A 21,275-nucleotide genomic window follows, 5' to 3' on the forward strand; every position below is an offset into this window, starting at 1 on the left:
TAAGGGAAACAAGACCGGCTGGATGTTCCCTCCACTTCCTCCCCCTCGTCCCTTGCACAATCAGGATTAGTTTCTATTTGTTTCAAAAAATTTCATTTAGAACCAAAACAAAATTTCAATTAATCAAATTTCTCTAAGTAAAAAAAAATTATAGGCAAGGCATAGGTGGGGAAACCCAGATGCACAAACCCTGAAACCCACAACTGTGTTTTCACATCTTGAAATAAATCTGCTTCCAAGAATGGAGGTTTCTGTTGTTCACATGTAAATCCTGAATCATGTAAAAACTCAATGGCGTCTTTACTGTCAGAGTCAGAAGCCTTGTTTAGGATACTTGAATCTCAAATCTAATACTTCCCAGACTTATGAAAAATTCTTTTCAATCCTGAGAGGCTAAATAAGAGAGCTCTACTGGGAGGCAGAGAGAAGGCAAAAGGAAACTGCATTGAGCAGAAACAGAAAATATTTATATGAATATTCTGAAGTCAATTAACTGACCACATTATATTCAGCTTAATGAGAAAAAAATTGTGTGTGGTTTTTATAAGTGGGATTTAATACACAATTCAGCATGAACAGTAGGTTGTGTTTAAAAGAAATTAATCCAGGCTGAAAATATTTGGCCAGTAGGAAAATCAGAGTTTTGCTCAAAATGTAATACTAACAAAGAATTACAAAGTTGGCAGAATTTTCAGGGTCCCATAAGGTTGTTCAGTCTGATGGCCTTCTAAGAACTGGTAGAAATGTCATGGGAAGAAATACACAGGACCCGTAACACATAGCACCTTCTTTTGAACTGGTAGATTCAAGAGCTCGTTTTATTTTTTATTTGACTCTTCAAGTATTTGGAAAATACCCAGAATGTAAAAAAACAAAACAAAACGACTTCCTTATCCTGTTTTTCTTTTTTCAGTTTCTACTACAGAAATTATTTCTATTTTTTTACTTGCATATATTCATGTATATGCTTTGACACAGGATATGTGTATTTCAAGGCTAGTAATAACCAATCAAAATTAGTGCCATAAAGGTAAAGGAGAGTGTTTCTTACCAAGTTGTAGCCAACGACAACCAAGGACTCATTTTAATGACTTGTCAGAAAGGGGTAATTGGTAAATAGGCATTGCACCCAACTCCAGGTAGAATGATCAAACTGCTGACGTTCCGGCTCTGGTGTCAAACTTCCTCACAACTTTCATTTTAGTCAAGGTCAGTCAGGTCTTCTTGAGTGGTTGGCTGTGTTCCCAGAAGTAATATTTGTGATCCAATTTCTCACTTGCCACAGTCTGCATCTTCCAGAATTTTTTTAATGGATCTGATGCTTCCAAGCTGAACATTGCAGCTCAATTTCTCTTGTGTTGGCTGTTAGGAATTTAGGGCAAGATTTGTAGCCCGGTTCCAAATGCATTTTGTGTACAAAGTTCATTCCTGATTTAATATTGTTTTCTCCTTTGTTTCCCCTTTATTAGATTTTACTTATCCTATGCAAATTTCATTGTGTTGTATGTAGCTCTGTTAAGTCCTCTTAGAAACTTTCTGGGAAAAGGCAATGCATAAACAAATTTTAGCTAAGTTTTACTATAATCAGGATTAAAGTGAATCATGCTTACTACATATCACAGGCTGATCCAGGTCAAAGAAATTTAAAAATGAATTTCTTAGCAAATCGTATTTTCCGTAGGACAAAATTCAACTTACAGAAACCTGAATTTCAATAGTTAAAAGTAAATTTAAGATGGATTCAAATGGCCCCTAATGAATATTTTCCAGAAGCTTCTGAAATTCCAACTTGAATCATCCAGGTTTTAAAATAAGTCTGCCCGGAGAGGTGCCTAGCCATGGTACAATCATTATAGCATACAGGATAACCAGAGGTGGAATCTTTATTTCACAAGTTTCAAGATACAGTACAAAACGAATCTGTACATCTCTCTATTAACAGGATTTGTTTACACAATTATATTACACTTCACCAGCCTTTATACTGCATTTAATTAAATACAAAATAAATTTACAAAAAGTCTACCATGGTGTTCCTTCCAATGCCAACTTGTGGTCTTTTCAAATGTCTCCTCAATATTGATAGTGGTTATACCTTGATCGTATCAACATTATAATTTCTTTTTTTTTTAATCAAAGAGAATAGTGTCATCTTGTCATTCCAAACAGGAAAAATGGTGTACTTGAGATGACTCCCTGCACATAACTAAGACATCCTTCTTATGCACACATCAGATTTTTCACTTGTGCAAATGGTCACTTTGAAAATACAAATCATTTTTACCTGGGATATTTTCAATTTTCTTGAAATACCAAGTGGAAGAAGAAAGTTAGCTTCTTTTCAAGAACTACTCCACATTTAAAAATCAGGTAGTGCCTCAGACAATACGGTATTCAGAAATTGTGTATTTTCATTTACATTTGAGAGCAACGACTGATGAAAAATATTTTCAAGAAAATAGAAGTTTCTTTTGCTTTATTTCTTGCACAGCTGTAGTCATAATATTATATAACATATAATTAAACTCACTTTTAAAACAAACACTAGTTGTAATTGGGGCAAATGTAGCCCATGTTGCTCTTCTTTGTCGGTAAAGGGGTTGTTTATCTGAAGCATTTTGTTTTGAAATGTGCATGTGAAATGTTAGTCCAAACCTCTGAAAAAGAAGTTTTTTGCAGATGTAGCTAGACAATCTGATACACATGCTGCACACACGAAGAGCTGTGGTCTTCATTTACAGGCCTGCATGCATACTTTCAAACACTGGTTTGAAGAACAAACAAGAGGAGCAAAGAAAGGAGGAGAAAAGAAAGCAAAAAAGAAAAAAAAATTCCAATATGTAAGTTTCCTGGAGGTGACAGCAGCTCCTTAATTAAATAAAGCATCAGATCATGGCCAGATCACCGGCAGAAGTTTCTAAAACTTCCCAATGGTACAGAGATAAAACAGCTTAGCAGTAAAACTCTCACAGATTAACCTTAAATGCAGAAGGGTAACACATCCTCTAGAGTATTCAGATGAATGATTCACACGTTAATCTCACTTAAGTGTTAAATAATGAATTTTGAAAAAAAAAGAAAACTTTTTGATTTATTTTCCTGTGCCACTGAATATTAACCAAAAATAAGGTAAGCCTTACCCAGAAAATAGAAAGAAAAACGTCAAAAATGGAAAACAAAAAGTCAAAAAAACCAAAAACAAAAACACAACACGAAACCCCTAAACACCAATGCTACCTTTGTAACATAGAACAAAAGCAAAACAGATAGCCTCAAGACTCTGGAACAGCCGAGTAGCCAACAAACCAAATGCACAAGAGAACAGAAGCTGAGCAGAGCACTAACGTCACCACCATGGAAGGCAGGAAGACAGACTATAAAAGGGGGCAGGAGAGATGGGCTACCACGGAGAAATGAAGCCGCACTCTATCGCTAACTCTAAATTCTAACATTAAAACTCCTGAATCCTGGAGTTAGTTTAATGTCACTGACATTAACTAGCTTTAGTTACTGTCATTTTATTCAAATGGATGCCATTTGATTAGGTAAGTATTGAGCATTATTTTAGGAGAAACACCAAACCCAGTTCCTATTTGCTTAGGTATCATGTCCCTTGGACAGAAAGAAGAAGGGAGCAAAGTATTTTGAGACAGTCTTTAAATGAAGCCATAGGAACCAAGTTGCTCTAAATTTATTGTTCAAATTTCCAGTAGCAAATGACCCAGGGTAAAACAGGAGGTGGACAAAAGCCAAGAAAAAGAAACCTGGAATATTAATAAAAAGGACACGGCAAGTGGAGCACTACTGGGAAGTTAGTTATTGCGTAAAGAGCAAGACTGCACTCTCCCGTCGGCCTCCGGCTAGTGCACGCTCTTTTAAGAAATGTTTTTTTTCAAAGTACTAACGGAGGGAAGTAAAGATAGAGGTAAAAATACTGCTAAAGGAGACATTAGGTAGATGGTAGAAAAACAGGGAAGTTTAGCCTTTAAACTTTTAAATAAATTAGAACAGTTGCTTCAAAATGAAGCAGGGCTGCTAGCATGGATCAGACTTATTTTGAAGGGTGGGGACAAGAGGCAGGGGTGAAGACACCAACGTATTGTACCAACTGCACTCAAATCTCTAACATAAGAGATCGAACAAGTCTTAATATTTACAAGAGCTGCCCAAAGCGACATTATACTTCTGAGGGTAAAATTTCCTACCTTTCAGATATGCGTTTATACCTACGGTTCTCGCCATGACCACCTCTTCAAATTTAGAAGCAATTATCTGGGAGGAAAGTTTGCAACCTGGTTTGCCATAATATTCTAAACACCAAAAAAGCACACAACTTCACATTTAGAGCTTTCATGTTCATTACAGACTAAGTAAATCTAATTCTAAATACAATCCTCACTTCAAAAACCAAAGTCTTACAACTCTACAGGTAATAAACTCTTCAAGTGTTCTGGCAGATGAGGGATTAAGAGAAAAGAGTATAAAGATTAATATGAACAGACCGAGGTCAGCAGGCATAGATACTAAGAGAGTCTCAGACCGGATGTAGGCTGGTGAACACCGCCATCTGATGATAAAAAGAAATACAAATTCGGTTGAGGTTTTAAGTTTTTCATTTGTGTGATACGTGAAGTTCTGTTTTCTTCGCTATTGCTGTGGTGGCTGTGTTTTCCATACTATTTAATCAGACAATCCTGAAGTGTAATAGCCTTGACTTTCCTAATGTTAACAGTGGGAGGGCGGTGAGCACAATAGCTAAGCAAGTGGCTGACTTTCTATTGTAACATCAAACTGCAGACATAAAAATCTCCCCAACAGTACAGAACAGTACAAACAGGCTCTGGCTCTCCTCAGCCACTGAGTTTAACGCATCACAGGGTCTCTGAGTTTAGTACTGTGACGGGTCACCATAGGCCATAGCCTGGCAAGGATATCTCATATTTAAAGAATTCAGCAGACGGAGGGGTGGGGGAGTTGGGGGGTGGGTAGGTGTCTGTTCTTTTGCAATAAGAAATGCAAAGTAAAATAAATCCTGGGAACAAATGCTTCAACTTTTGGGAAAGTGAGTCTATGATCCTAGCACCCCACCCAGAGTTCTTCAGTACTGACTTCTAACTTCTCCCATTTAGTCCATCCTCGGGCTGCTGGATAAAGGCTTTGTATACTCGTAACAAACAAGCAAATTACACTGAGTAGGTGGGGCAAGTTTACGGGTTAGCTCAAGGAGTCAGCTCACAACAGTTCCTATCTATTCCATTCCAAAGAAATGAAGTTCGCACAGAACTCTTTAACAAGGCCTTTCGGTCTCTGAGGAGAGAGGTGAGTATAAAGCATGACAACCACCAGCAGTAAGAGTCCGCCCAGCCCTCCCTGTTAGAGTAACGAACATGCTGAGGACGTGTGCTTGCATGGGGACTGTGAAAGCTCCTCAGCTACTGAAATTCTGAAACACTTTGAAGACTTTTTTTTTTTAACTTAAAAGGCAAGTTCTATTTTTAGACTTTCAAACATATTGAAGTTAAGCTTGCAACTAACTGGGTCTTCCTTTTTGCACTGATCAGTTTTTAGTGTCGATGCATAAGACCTTAAAGATGGTAGACAGGACTTACGCACATTGACAGAGTGACCAAAAGGACCCAAGAAAGATAGCTGGATACAGCAGACATTACTCTTGAGTGTCTCACATATGTTTCCAGGAGGGAAAAAAAAAAGGGGGGAGGGGGAGCCATTGAGAGCTGTTACTCCATACAGCACTGAAACAGACATTCAACTCAGTTTAGGTAAGAGTTACTTATCCCTGAAAATAAAGGCATCAGATTCTAAGCAGCTTTAGGAATCAATGCTTCCTTGTGCCTCTTCCAGGAGGTGGTCACTGATCCAAAGTCCTAAATCAAATGCAAGTGTTCTCAGTAAACCATTTCCTTGTTTGTCACTGATCAAGGCTGGACACAGTGGGTTACTGTGGTGGCTGCTGTTCTGGTGGCCCCTCCTGCTGCGGTGGTGCCGGCCGTGGCCCAGGAGGCCTGGGTACAGGCATGTCTTGGTGCTGCCTCTGCCTGTAAGCTATAACTGTTCCCAACAGCAATGCGATGATGGTCATGAGGTAAAGGTCCCACTCAGGTCCCAAAAGCTGGTCCATATCAAGTTGGCTGAACATATCTCGAATCTTAATGAGAATAATATAAAAACATTACAATCACTATAATGTAACAGAAGGAGCTAGTAAAGTTATATCACAAATTAGAGATAAATACAGACTTCTTAAAATAATAGATTTTAGTTACATTTGGCAACGTGTTTAAAAAAACAAAAGGTTTTACTAAAAATACAACTATCATACGTCCTAGCAATTCCACTCATGAAAAAAATAAAACCACTAATTTGAAAAGATACACGCACCCGTGTTCATTGCAGCATTATTTACAGTAGCCAAGATATGGAAGCAACCTAAGTGTCCATCAACAGATGAATGGATAAAGATGTGGTACACAAACACACACACACACACACACACAAACAATGGAATAGTATTCGGCCATAAAAGAAGAAAATTTTGCCATTTGCAGCAACATGGATGGATTTGGAGGGCATTATGCTAAGTGAAATAAGTCAGAGAAAGACAGATACTGTATGATAACACTTATATGTGGAACCTAAAAAATACAACAAATCAGTGAATATAACAAAAAAGCAGCAGACTCACAGATATAGAGAACAAACTTGTTATCAGCGGGCAGAGGGAAGTGGGGGACACTATGGGGGGGTAAGGGATTAAGAGGTACAAACTATTAGGTATAAGCTACAAGGATATATTGTATAACACAGGGAAAATAGCCAACATTTTATAATAACTATAAATGGAATATAACCTTTAAAAATTATGAATCACTATATTGTACACCTGTAACTTACATAGTATTATACTTCAACTATACTTCAATAAAGAAACTAAATCCCTCCCCCAAAACAAACAAACAAAAAACCCACCAAGACTGTAACAAAGAATTCAATCTAATAAAGTTGAGAACAAAACCAACAAATAAAAATAAAGACAATGAGTTCAAATAAAAAAAAAAAGGTTTTAAAAGTTTTCAAAAGTTTCAAAAACTCAAAATAATGTCTGAGGACCCGAGCTATTAATTCTTAACAGTTGATTATATGCAGTGTCTTATAGGGTTCCTTTCCATTAGTAACCTAATATACTAATTTCTAAGCATTTTTCACAGAAAATATTTGAAACAAACACTGGAGGACAATGAAGGACCAAGGGGGGAAAAATCAGTATCTTGGCACACCTATAACCTGTTTACAGTGATGACACACTAGCTAAAAAGCTCTCTTCTAATGAAAGTAGGGCCATTTTATAACTTCTCTCATGAACTGAAGATGGAGCAATTCAAATTTAATAGCTGAACAAATAATACTTTTTAGTTAGAATTTAACTAAATATTTAACAGCTGAATTTGAACTTAAAAATTATGTTCTTCGTCTATGATAATTTAATTGTTTTAATGTCATTTAAGTTATTCCTGGTATTTTCCAACTGCTACTTACCCACAAAGAAAGTAAACATGGGGTATAATCCTTTAGGTTTAAATAAAGTTACATTTAAAAGGTTCCCATAATATATATTTGTAGGTATAGTTGCTAAACTTTTATGGAAAAAAATTATAAGAAACTATTAACTGTGTTCCCTGGGGCGGGACCTGTAATAGGAGATTTTGTTTTTCTGTACTGTTTGACTTTCTTACCATCAATACTTATTATTCTCTCTCTCTTTTTTTATTTTAGTTGGAATATCTAGGTGGTAGGACTATGGGGCATTTTATTGTTTTCTTGACATTTCTATATTAAAAAAAAACTTTATGCATGCATGCATATGGTGTATTGCATGACCAAATCTAGAAGATAATCAATAGTTTATTAGTAATAAAAATTGTGAGAGAGAAGGGTCTGAAACAGTCCTGACAGAGAAAGGGCAGGCAGCTACACTGTTAGCTTTGTAGTTAAAGGAACAAAGATCCTTTCAGTTAGCAGAGCGTACAGCACACCCTGGCTCACGCCACTGAACAATTACAAGTTTGACATTACAAATATATAAGCAATTGGGAGGACAGAGGACAACAGTTCCAGCCCTCTGGAGCCCTATACATGCAGGACCTCAGTGCATGGGCCAGGGCTGCAAAAGGAAGAAGCTGTCCAATTTCTCTCTATAAATGCTGAAGCATCAAGGACCACATTTACGTCTGTGTAGAAAGAGGGAAAGCCCGTTCGGGAATCTAATGTTGAAATGTTGCATCAACTTGTTCTGAAAAATGTGCACAAAAGGTTGAAACATCATCCTTTTCTGGCCTGGAGAAAATTAAAGTTAAATAGTCCTTCTTTCTGCACATATTTTAGGGCTTTCAGAGCTAATTACTGCACCAGTGAATCCATTATGAGGAACAATGGGTATCATAAACAGAACAGAAAACTGGAGAACCCCAAAACACCTATATACCGTACTGGCAACTAAAGCTGGTAGTTTTGAAGAGAATGGGTAAACGCACCCATCTCCAAGCTAGGTCCTACCATTAGTGTATTTAAATAATTCAAGGTATTTTTAGAGAGCATAGATCTGGTGATTTTTTAAAAAACGTGTTTCACTATCAGAAGAATCTGAAGTACAAGAGCTTGGGCAAGTTCTCAGTTTCTACTTCTTCTTCCCCTGTTTTAAATTCTCTTTTTAAGGGGTTGGTCTAAGTCACTGCTTGTCAGTCACCTGATTTAAGGTTTACTGAGTTTAGTTAACTACTGTTTCAAATTGCCTTGGGCTAGACTCAGTTTTCCCCAAACCAGAAAACATCTGCATCAAGGAAAAATGCTTTAGCACTGGGAACCACTGTCAAGTGCTACCTGAGAACTCTCAGTGTTTTGTGGCCATACTCATCTCTCACCTGATGAGGTCTGCTGGCACCTTACCTGGGGGGGGAAGAGGGGAAGAGACCAGACACTTGCAGGTCCCTCCTCCCCTCTCCCCCAACTTTTCAAAAACAAACCTGTGAACTGAGAAGGTTACATCATTTGTAATTTAATTAGAAGTCATGGACCACTTACGTTTGTTTCCCTTATGTACTGCAAGAAATAGACAATGCCCAATTTGCAGAGTGCCAGGAAGACTGGTACTTGTGCATCTGGGCTGGCTTCGGCTGCCATGTCATAAAAACGCTTTGCAAGGTGAATGTCCTATAATATAGGTAATAAATCAGAATACATTTCTTGCTAAAATAAGTAAAAATAATTACTATTTAGTTTACATATTAGGAAAGTTTATTTTACCTTTCAATTTTCATTTTAAAATTTCCCTTACCTAAAGGAAAAACCCAAGCTTTAATTAGGTGAAACTTCTTTAATTATCTAACTGCTTAATTTTGATAAATTTAATCGAAAAAATTTAGAAGTTAACTCATGGTCCCCGGATCTGACATCCCACTTGCTGTGCAGCCATGCTGGACTCAGCTAAGTATCTCTGCATAACACCATCATCGAGGGAGACCTGTAAGTCTCAAGTTAATTTTTTCCTAATCAAAACCAGTCAGCGTGAGCAATTCCTGGTTTCAGCCTGAAGCAGCAATCTTCAAACTGGGGTAGACATACTCAAGATTTTTCAAAGGTGCCTGAATGAACAGTGTTAAGGGACTCACACCCAGTGCTTTGTAAAGGGCGAAACAAGTCATAACTAACTTTGCCCCTGGCTGGAATGCTATGCATTGAGATAAAAGGTAGAATGGGATGACGGGAGTTGCAAAATTTTTTTTATTTAACAACCATATTTGTTCCATGCTCTGACTACTGTAAGAATTCCACAAGACACAGGAAAGAAAGACTAAACATTAAAACTGACTTTTTGTATGTATTTAAACATAAGCAGTTATTTTCAGCTGTTTTCTATATACGTTCCTAAGGTATGTCCTTAGTTAAAAAAGAGTACCTTCAAACAATAGTAACAGTATGGCTAGTATGGCCAGTAATAAAATCAGTATGGTCTTTGATTTAAAAAAAAAAAAAAACAAATTTTATTTGTACTGCCATATTTTTCAAGATCATGGATCAAATTTTGTGTGACCCACAGACTGTGGATGATTCAAGAAAGTAATTAAATTTTATCTATCAAACATATCCTGAGTATTTATTCAAATTATAAACAATCTTCATCTTATTTAATACTTAATATTTTTCTAGCTATACTAGATGCTGGACTGATTAGTTTTTAAGAGTATGAGTATCTCTTTCATTAAAAGAACAAGAAAAAACAGGAAAAGGTAATCTTATCTTACAAAAACTAATTATCCTGATTTTTATACATGAGTAGTTGTTCTTAAAAGCTGAATCCGAGTTCCTTCCCCTAATTCTTATCAAAGAAATACCTCCATCACAGTATTTATTCACAAGAATTTAAATAAACTTTACATTACAAATTAAATTACAATGAGAATAGCACACTGATTAACTTTAACACCAGAATATAATTCTGTGGGAATAATGGATAGAAAATATAAATTCAGGGAGAAAAGATACAATTTTCATTTAATAAATTGGCTGTGTATTTTTAAGAAGTTAATGCAGTTATCAACTTATTTTGGTATTTAAAATAATTTAGTCATCTTATTTATAAAAATGTTAGTGCTTAAAATACCTAGAACTTAGGCCCTTTGAAACTTATGATGAAAAGTCTTAAATATCAAATTGAAAATTTGCAAGAGGATACAGTTTTTCAGAATTCTTTTAAGGGTACACAGGCAAAAACTTAAGACTGTGGGTCTAAAGAATGTTAGCCTTCATTAGAAAGGTATAAGAATGAAAATAGTTTATCAGTAGCAAACATCTTACTTCATTTCAAAATGATTTAGAAAAGACAGAATTCGGCTGCTGAAGGACAGAGTTTCTCAAACAAGAGTTATCAATAGAGGTGGCACTGTTTTTCCATTTTCATGAATCTGTCTTTGGCTTAATGCCCTACACGTAAGTAACAGTGTGGAAATCAGTATGTGGGTGCTCGAGGAAGAGAGAGACGCACGGCAGTCTTTTGAAATATTACAAAACTGTCTCCTAACCTGGAACCTAAAATCTGAACACATACCAGAGCAAGCCTATTTTCTGTAAAAATGAAGATGCTTCCCCCAAATCACAACTGCATTATCTAAACATTTACTTTGAAGTCACACTCACCTGTTTAATGCCTAGTCCTTTCTCATGCATATATCCCAGATTAAACATGGCTTGTGCACTGTGTTGTTGCTCAGATGCTAGTCGATAATGAATAAATGCCGTCTCGTAATCTACGTCAGTGCCAAATCCATAGAAATGGTAGTCTCCAAGCTTAATTCTAGCCACAGTATAGCCTTAAACAAAAGTTAAATGCAAAACTGGCAATAAACAGTGTTCAAAACATATCAAACTCTTACCTCTCTTCCTGATAACATGCTTACATAAAACTGAATTTTAGTTTGTAACACACAAACTTTCTAACGAATTCTTCAGCCAAGCTATAAATTCAGTAAAATTTAAACCAGAAGTGTTGCTCTTCTGAAGAAGGCTTTTGTAACAGGAAGAGTTAAAACAAAGAGGGTGGTAATCCCTGTTTCACTAATAATACTTTTCAAATGATTCCTCTACAACTACTAATTTAAAATAGTTCCACTGGACAATTGTTTAGGCTTGCAAAGGGACAGGCAGACCATGCTGAGGGTACCATAGCACGATATAAATGTCCAGTACAAAGAACTTGCAGTGCAATTTAGAAACCCTGGGACTAGAATTTCCACTTTAAGAATGAATACCAATCATGAATGCAAACAAGGTAAGCAATAGTTAGTATCTCTACTTAATTTTAAATCATGCATGACATGATTTAATCTTTGTGTAAAATTAGAAACAAACAACAAAATTAATAAAGAAAGGTCCCCGGCTGAAAGTCTTATCCTAGAATTAACCAACCACTCACCTTGCGAGGCGGCCCGGTTCCAGTGCAGCAAGGCTCTGGGATAAGTTTCATTCTCACCTACGATGGTTGCTTCTCCTACAAGAAAAGGCAAAATACAAAATAAATCAGGCATTTAAGGAAAGGCCCTAGACTTTTTAGTCTTCATCTATAAACTAGGGTGAATACGTGGAGCATAAGTTAAGCAAGAATTGGGATATAATGAATATTAAATGAAAAAAACTATTGAAATTAAACAAGTATTAAAATAAAATACTCAGTTTGAAGGAATTCATTGCATTCGGGACAACACTATTCCTGAGACATGTTTTATGCACAGAACTAACAATAATTTTAATTACTAAGGATCTACATATCACTGGAAAAAGAATGTTTTTATATCTCCTGTATTCTGAAAAATATATTTACTGAAAGCAGTTTTATGATGAATGCCAAATCTATTACTACTCTATAAAACTCTATAAAACTAACTTCCATGGCTTAGAGATCTGAGGTAAAATAGCTTAACTCTGTGTGTTGTAAAGTTCTAGTTACAATGATAAAGAAATATCTTTGTGGTTTTTCTTTCTAAACAGGTTAACCTGATGTGAACCCTTGTACTCTAAACCCAAGGTGGGACTCAGAGGAACCTTACTCTGATCGAGAATGAAGGCTGCGTTGCTTTGTGCCACTTCATAGCCCTGCTCGGCCAGCAGGAGGTACTGGACCACCGCAGCATTGTAGTCACCATCTTTATAGCTGTTATAGGCAGTCATGAGCCTCTCAGACCACCGGCCCCGTTCACACACATTCTTAAACAACTGTGAAAACAGGAAGAAGAAATCAATGAAAAAATAAGAAAGATATGTCTGAAAGTCATTTTTGCACTTTGGCTACAAGTGATTTAAGTTTGCTCTTTGAATCTCTGGCGGTTTTATTAAATATATATATGTAAGTCTGGGATATTTGAAGCTTTCACTTACATCTTTAGAACAGGTTTATAAAAATAACAGCAAACAATTATATACCATATACTCTGGCCAGGCCCTGTCCTAGTGATTTATGTACAGCACGATTATTAATTCATGTACTCCTCCCGGGAGGGACCACTCTCTTATGAGGTCAGTCCTATTAACAGCCCCATTTTACATGTGTGGATACTGAAGCATAGTGTAGTTTAGAAACTTTGCTCTGCATTTAACAATGCTGCTATAAAGTGCCAGTTATGAGAAAGCTAAAGAGGAAAAGTTCCAAAGAGGCAGTATTAGCAATATTCATTTAACATATGCTTTTTTGACACTGACTATGTCTCAGATACTGTCTAAGGTGCCAGAGAGATTGCAGACAACAATATCTGCCCTTGTAAATGCTGATTCCAGCAGGGAGGGATAAATGGCATTAATAAGTGTGACAGTAACACACACACTCTGAGTCTTCCTTCAGTGTATCAACGCTAGTAGACTGAGCCTGTTTCTACTCTAGAAGAAACCATGCAAAGAAAACCAGCATTAAAACAGCAGACTGTCATCCTGACAAATTAATTTCCTGTATCCAAGTTGGTAGACAAGCCCTTACCTCCACTGCAGTGTGACATGATCTCATCACGCCAGTACCGCTGGCATGCATCTGTGCCAGGTTATAAAAAGCCAAGATGTGGCCTCCCTGAGAGGCTAAGTTAAAATACTTCAAGGCCTGTTTATAATCCCTCTTGACTCCGATGCCATCTGTAAGGAAAATCACATGAGAGGTCAGGAATAGTCTTAAATAAGATGTAGTTGAAGCATCAGAGAAGCCTTGCACAGGAATAAAACTAAATCAAATTCAGAATTCTTAATCCAGAAAGACGTGAATCTTATTAAAATAGATTTGTATATTAATACAGATTAATATACTCTACAGTGAAATACAAGATGCACAGATCACTGAATTGGGAGAACATCAATCAGCTAGAAATTCAATGGCTCTCATTTCCATATTATAGTGGCCTCTAGTGGAAAACAGTAATTTGGATTTGGTGCATTCATCATTAATTCCAGCGTTACTTACTATAGTACATAGAGCCAAGCTGTAGTTGCCCATCCACCCAGCCTTGTTCAGCAGCTTTCTGGAAATACTTCAGTGCCAGATCATAATTCTATGGAAAAATATGTCACATGATCACATGATGAGAAAGCACAAAAGGCTGATATACTCAGAAGTTAGGAGATTCATTCATAAAAAGAATTAACATAGCACACATAAAATATTCTTGAAGAGTCATTAAAAGAATGACCTGATTTTTTAATAACATATGGATGGTAATATTTTTTAAGTCATGGGGGATTAATATTTAAGAGTGTGAAGAAAAGCAAATACAGTATTTTGTGAAACAATGTGCATGTCTCCTCTCAGAAAGCATAAACAACACTAGCAGAACATCAGGCTAGGAATTAAGAAACACTCATATCTTTTCTATTAACCAGCTAATCCTCTCAAGCCTCAATTTTTCTAATATTAAATAAGAAGAATGATTCTCTCCTTGTTTGTTCCTTCCCTGGTAGCTTGCCAAACATTATGTGATTATTAGGTTTCAAATATCATAAATATCCCCAGACAAACAACAAAGGTCACTTCTGGATTTCAGTATCCTAAAATGACCAGAAGGAATCGAAATGAGACTACAACACTGTCTTTTGTGTGAAGAAATACGTACAGATTAGAATTCTATACCCAGCTCGTAGTTTTACACCCAAATTAAAAGAACATATTGCTCATAGAGATCAGACAAAGAGGACATCAATGAGGATCCAGGAGCATCCAACATGAGGAAGTGGCACAGAAGACTGAGGAGCAATGGCCCCGGGAATCCAAGAGAGCCCCAGGGAAGAGAGAGTTCCAGTGAGGTAGAACCAAAAATGGCAGGTGGGGCTCACATTTAGGAGGTTACTGGTGAGCTGACTGCTGACAGCTAAAGAGTGAACAGTAGCATCTAAGACTGTCCATTCTCTGGAGAAATGCGGCTTTGCAGAAAAGGGCTGGAGAGAAGAGAGGTGGTAGCTGAAAGCAGAGTAGAACAGTAGAACACGAGAGGACTTCAGAATTTTCTTAGGCTTGAGTGAAGAAGTAGCAGGGAGATGTTTAAGTCTGGGAGAGATGGGGGTAGAGAGCTTAGCTGGAAGAATGAGAAACAGCTTCAAAGCTTCAGGCGAAGGTGTCAGAGACCCAGGCATCCTATGAAGGCAGTGCTGGGTGGGTATGGGGTGCAGGGGGGTGAGGAACCAAACTCAGAGACAACAGCACAGGCTCAGCTTTGGTTATAACGAAACCTCCCCTGGGCTGATGGAATACTTCCCTACCTCACCAGCTGACTGTTTGCTGAAGTCAGAATGTTAGAGTGAAAACTTACAACTTGAACTCCTCTCCCGTAGAGGTAAGCCATTCCAAGCCCACTCTGTCCAACTGGGTTGCCCTGCAAACCAGAGGTACAATGAAGGGATTCATTAAAAAGTAGGCAAGAATAAACAACTGCAAAAGAAATCATTTATAAGCATATTCAAAACATGTCTTAAGTCCTTTCCAATTTAAACAAAATTTTCTCTTTCCCATCAGACTAAACATGGTACTGAGTTTTAGAGATTTGACTTTCAATAATTTGCTGAAAAAGAGTAAACAGTAAATTCATTTAGAATTAAATTTTGGTGACTTATGACTATCTGATGAATTTGTGATATAAAACAACATGACATGTATCTTACCTTATAAAAATTATAAGTAGGTTATTTTGGGAGGGGGCAGTTTTTCACTGGTAACCTCCTAACTCAATAAACAAGAAGCCACCAAGTGGCAGAATCAACAAATTAATATGGGCTCAGGTGGCAAGGATATGCTTAAGTGTGTCAGAGTGTTGAAGAGCAAAGATAATCTTTGTTTTGAGACCTCAAAGAGAAAAATCTAGTATTCACCTGAACTCAGAGGGACAGAGGCATCTTTAAAAAAGTGTCACAGTGCCTCTTTGAGAAATACGCAAATGACGTTTGGGACGTCAGTAACACGTACTAGGTTGACAAGGAGGTGAGTGTACATACTGGTGGCACAGAGGGTCGAAAGTATTCATATGTAGCTTTCTCTGGGCCCAAGGAACCCTAACTTACGTATGATGATTATCTAAAGTGCCCAGTTGTATAAGCTTTTAACCTCAAGCTGCAATATAAACAGGGTAAAGCATACAACTCCCAGCTCCATTACTAAAATCACTATTTTCCCTGATCAGGAAACTTCTCAGTGAAATTGCAACAGAGACTTAAAATTCAATAATCTGGTCCCTAAAATATATATATATACACACACACACATATATGTAACATATATATATATATATATATATATATATAAAACTTTCTATTGAGAAGTATTTCTAGTCAATTCATTCATATGAATCATATTTACAGAAGCACTTTCAATAGTTTATGGCATAAGTTGGTTATGATTAATCCTTTAATATAATTAACTTATCCATTACAAGAGTAATATGGTACACATTTCAATACCCTGAGTCATGAAGTCTTACCATGTCAGCAGCTTTCTTAAAGTAGTGAAGAGCTGTCTCATTACTCTGAGGTACTATATCACTCCCCTCTGAATACATCTGGAAAACAGACCCCGAGTTTAGTAAGAGCTGTGAACTTCTCACCAATCATATTTTTCTCCTATCTCTTCTCATTCTGGGTTTTGTTAGATTTCGTGAAATCTTTCAACAAAGTTTAAAATTCCCTGCAGGATACTTTAGAAATAAAAGCAAAGCCTTAACAGTAGACATTTTAAACTATTATATATTCTACGTCACATCAAATTTACAACGTTATCTACACACATGAATGTATAAAGTCAGTTCACTGATCAAACTCAGGAGAAGAAATCTTCAACCCTGAGACAAATCTTTATTCTCGCTCTGTGCCAGGGCTGTCATAGGGCTGATAAATTGCTTGAGATCAGAGATCAAAGCAGGAAAAGCAGAGCTGATAGCCAATGTCCACTTCCCCACCTCCTCTATCACTGCCTTCCCAGGTAAGATAAAGGGGAGGTCTCAAGTTCAGGAAAAGAGAGAACTAGAAGGTTGTTTTAGAAGGTTTCAAGCACTGAATGATTTTAGAGTATCAGGTATGAACCTGATAAAAGGGTTAAGAAAGAAGAAAAACAGAATGACCAGTACTGTTTTCATCCATGTACATATTAAGGAAATAAGTAAAGGAAATCTTTTTTTGAGATAGGGAAAATTAGTAAGTCAGTGCAAGAATTAAGAGGGCTGGAATGAAAAGCTCTTAACTGCTAATAAAAATAGACAGGCACTATCAATTTCTGTGCTGTAACAGAATGTCTAAATGTAAAGTTTTCAGGCCCCAACTGACTAGTTGTGATCATGCGGCAAACACTGATTAGATTTTTGTCTTTGTAAAATATTTTGTGATATATTCTACCTGAGCCTCCTAATCTTAGGACTTGGTTACACATGAAAATACCCAATGGTTTACACTGTCTTAGCTTTCAAAATAATGAAAAAGAAGTTTCGAGATTATACCATGACATATGGAATCTTTCATTAAGTTCCTAGACTTAAATGTTTCCCTGCTTGAGAAAAGAACTGCATTGAGGTGAGTGATGGCTATCATAGTTAAGACAATTAAAAGGTCTGCAGACAAATTTCAATACATTCTGCCTCTATTCAGCATGGAAGTAAACAGCCAATTATGACAGACTTAGGAAAAACTGTACAATATAAAGAATAATTTCCTTATTATTGCATATGATACACAAAAAGTAGGAGTGCATGTAGTAATAGCTAATTTCAATGGAGAATTAACCTACTGATAAGTAAATGCTATGTTACTTTTAAGTTACCTAAGAAAATGCCTCGAAATAACACTTATCTTCAGGCAAGATAAAATACGCTTGCATTGGAAATTTTATCTCCAGCCTTTTTTTGGTAAGTTGCAGGTGATGAACACAACATGTGCTTGCTGTGCAAACACCACCTGCTATCACGGAACACATTCACAGGAGGTACAGTACCTTTCCCAGGAAGGCCATGGCATGGGAATTCCCAGCATTAGCTGCTAAATTGAAGTAGTCAAATGCTCTCTGTGAGAAGAGAATTTATGAAAATAATTAGTTATTAGTAGAATCTGCCCTTGGCTTTAAATCAGATATTTATTTCAGGTCATTTAAAAAATCTTGTTAAACTGCAGTATAGTAGTTTAAGTAAATGGCAACATAACACCTGTTGGTTGCCCAAGGTACCCACCCTGCTTCCCTCTCATATCCAGTCCATCATTAAGTCTGGTACTTTGACCGCCAAGTACATCCTGAATCCATCTACTATCCTCCATTCCCACAATTCTAGTCTAAGCTGCATTATCCCTCAGCTGAACTTCTGGAACGCTCCCCTCCCTGATCTCTCTGCTTTCCTTGGGGTCATCCAAAGCGACTGTTCTTAAACCTCAACATGATGGTCCTTCCAGCCCCTTAAAGTGTTGGGGGGAATATACTGACGTGATCAGACACCGTTAGTTATCAGTACTGCTTCATCTTGCTCCCTGCACACTGGGTACACCAGCCATGTTCCTTCCTGACTCAGGACCTATATACATGCTGATTTTTTTTTGGCCTGAAATGATTTTACCTCCAAGGTTCAACTTAAATGTATCCACATCCCTTTAGAGACAAGTGGCCCTTCCCACTCATTAACCTATCACCGGACTCTTTAATTCTCCTTCGTAACAACAATCACAATTTATTACATTATATTTGTGATTATTTAAAAAGTACCTAATGAATGGGACGAGTGGTACTCAAATATTGGTTGAATTAATGCAATTACATACTGGGAACTCCTTTTCTTCTGTGAAAATTTATCATTGTGTGATTGCTTCACAGGTAGGCAACATACACCACCAAGAATATCCCAAAAGTTGTGGTGTAAAGGTATGCAGCAAATTCCTACACAGAACTCTGTTCTCCCACTTGACATTCCTACTAACCAGTTCATCTGATGCTTCACTGGCCTAATGACATACAATTTTAATAACCTAGATATTGAAAGCTGTCAAGATGCCACCTGAATAATAATTTTTAAAAAGCACTGATATTTGATATAGCTTTAGTGATAAGTGTATTTTGTTACAATCTAATTCATAAAGTTGAAGCAACATGGTGTATGAAATAACCTTAATTAAAATATTTAACAGGCACAGTAGAAAAACAGAACTTTATTAGCCTGACAAACATTTACTGAGGACGTACTGCGTGCCAGGCACTGTCAGGTGCTGGGAATGAAGTGGTAAACAAGGCAGACATAGTTCACGCTCTTTTGGAACTTATAGTCTAGCAGGGGAAACAATTCAGTTATATAATTAACCAATTTACAATGGACAGAGGCCATAGGAATACAGATTTTCAGAAATAATAACTGTGGGAGTACGTGACCTAGTCTCTGAGTGGGGTGAGTGCTCTGAGTGGTCAGGGTCAGGGGAGACATGTCGGGAAGAGATACTGGAGTTGATTTCTGGAGGATGAGGAGGAACTGCTGTGTGAATAAAGGATAATATTCACTCTAGGCAGAGGGAATAGCCTTCCAGAAGTCCTGAGGTTCTTAATATTTTCAAAGACCTGAGAAAAGCAGAAAGCAAGGGGCTGGTGAGGTAAACAGAGACTGGTAGAAGGCCTTGGAGGTCATACTAAAGCTGAAAGGTTTTCGTTTTCAAGCTGCTAGAAATTGTAGACCACTCAAAAGAGTTTTAAGCAAGGGAACTGCACAGTCAGATGCACCATTTACAAAGACAGGCTACTGCTTAGGAAATGCAAGCAGGAGATGAGTCACACGAGCAACAGGATACTGACGGGAAGAAGGCAAGAGATGAGCGATGCTCGGGACAAAAAGCTGACACAGGCGGGTGACTGGGTATACACCTGACTGTTAGAGTTGTGTATTCCTGATTTCTCACAGATTTAACACTGGATTTTCCTCAGTTCTATGAAATATCTTCCAATAGGAGTTTTAAGACATACTTCTATCACATACCTACAGAAAACAAGACATTGTTTATGTATTTTTGGCAGTACTGAGAACTAGGTTTCAGAATAAATACACCCTTTCCCCCCACTATGAGTTATGATCACATTTCTATTCTTCAGTTTCCTTAGGGGTGAGGGCCTGAGAGCTTGTCTGTGATGGTTGTCTCAAGAACAAAGCTTGGTACTGTCACTGACTTTGCAGGAAAGACATCTGGAGCATCATTTCTTGCTACAATATGAAACGCAAAGCCCCAAGAACAGCAAGTTACCTGATGATTTTGTTCTACTCCACGCCCTCCGTGCAGATGAAGTTGTCCCAGGCCAACCTGAAAATTAACAAAAAGGAGACAAAAGTAAACAGGAGCACCTGCCTCTGGCTTGTAACTAAATTAGGCCAGCAAGACCATGTGGTCCCAAAAAGGTTTCTGTTCGTAACAGAAAATTAAACCTTTAGTCTTAATTCCTTTAGACTTTACTCAGCTTTAACCTACATTAAAAAAAAAACTAAACATGTCTGCTTTTAGTTACAAAGCATTCTTTTGAAATAGAGGTGAAATAAACGCATTTCCACATAAACTAAAGAAAAATTCACATCTTTTGAACTAAAGGGTGTTCTTTAGGAAGAAGGAAAATTATCCTAGGAAGCTTGGAGATACACTAAAAAATAAAGAACAGAAAGGTAACTTTGTGAGTCAATCTAAATTGTATGAACCATATTAAAGAACAGTTATCTTGTAGGGTTCAAAAATATACGGGATTAAATCACATATAGACAAACTCAAACCAAAAGAGGGCAAGAAAGGAGAGACAAGTAAACATGGAAAAACAAAATAAAAGAAGGTTGAAAATTAAGCCCCAAATATATCATGAATTACTCTAACTAAAAGACTGTCAGAATGGATTAAAAAATGAAAAAAACTAGTCATACGACGCTTACAAGAGACATACCTTAAACATTAGAAAGTTGAAAGTACAAGACAGAAAAGATATCCTGTGTAAATACTAACCAAAAGAAAGTAGTGTAGCTAAGCTAGTATCAGGTAAAGTACAATTCAAAGCAAAAAATATTTCTGGAGATAGAAGAGGACATTTCACAATATAAAAGTCAGTGCAACAAAAAGATAACAATATTAAGTGTGTATACACTTAACATGGCTTAAAACATATACATCAAAATCGATAGAACTAAAAGAAGAAAGAGACAAACCATAATCAGAATGAAAAACTTCAATAGTATGTCTCAGCACTGGACAGAAAAAGCAGACAAACT

At 37.0% G+C, this 21,275-nt stretch overlaps 1 protein-coding gene across 1 annotated transcript in view; it reads right to left on the reverse strand.

Moving 5' to 3' along the window:
* Positions 1–1,865: 1,865 nt before the first annotated feature.
* Positions 1,866–21,275, reverse strand: part of SEL1L (SEL1L adaptor subunit of SYVN1 ubiquitin ligase) — a 51,276-nt gene continuing 31,866 nt past the window's right edge. The window contains exons 11-21 of the mRNA XM_006206132.4: positions 20,275–20,331; positions 18,005–18,073; positions 16,506–16,583; positions 15,345–15,407; positions 14,006–14,093; positions 13,535–13,683; positions 12,615–12,780; positions 11,984–12,058; positions 11,209–11,381; positions 9,097–9,225; positions 1,866–6,166 (exon numbers count right to left, since the gene is read on the reverse strand). Coding sequence (XP_006206194.1) covers positions 5,957–6,166; positions 9,097–9,225; positions 11,209–11,381; positions 11,984–12,058; positions 12,615–12,780; positions 13,535–13,683; positions 14,006–14,093; positions 15,345–15,407; positions 16,506–16,583; positions 18,005–18,073; positions 20,275–20,331 — 1,257 coding nt within the window. The 3' untranslated portion in view covers positions 1,866–5,956. The remainder of the gene's footprint in view (positions 6,167–9,096; positions 9,226–11,208; positions 11,382–11,983; positions 12,059–12,614; positions 12,781–13,534; positions 13,684–14,005; positions 14,094–15,344; positions 15,408–16,505; positions 16,584–18,004; positions 18,074–20,274; positions 20,332–21,275) is intronic.

Source organism: Vicugna pacos, chromosome 6, assembly GCF_048564905.1.
Source record: "Vicugna pacos chromosome 6, VicPac4, whole genome shotgun sequence".
In the NCBI taxonomy this organism is placed as follows: Eukaryota; Metazoa; Chordata; class Mammalia; order Artiodactyla; family Camelidae; genus Vicugna; species Vicugna pacos.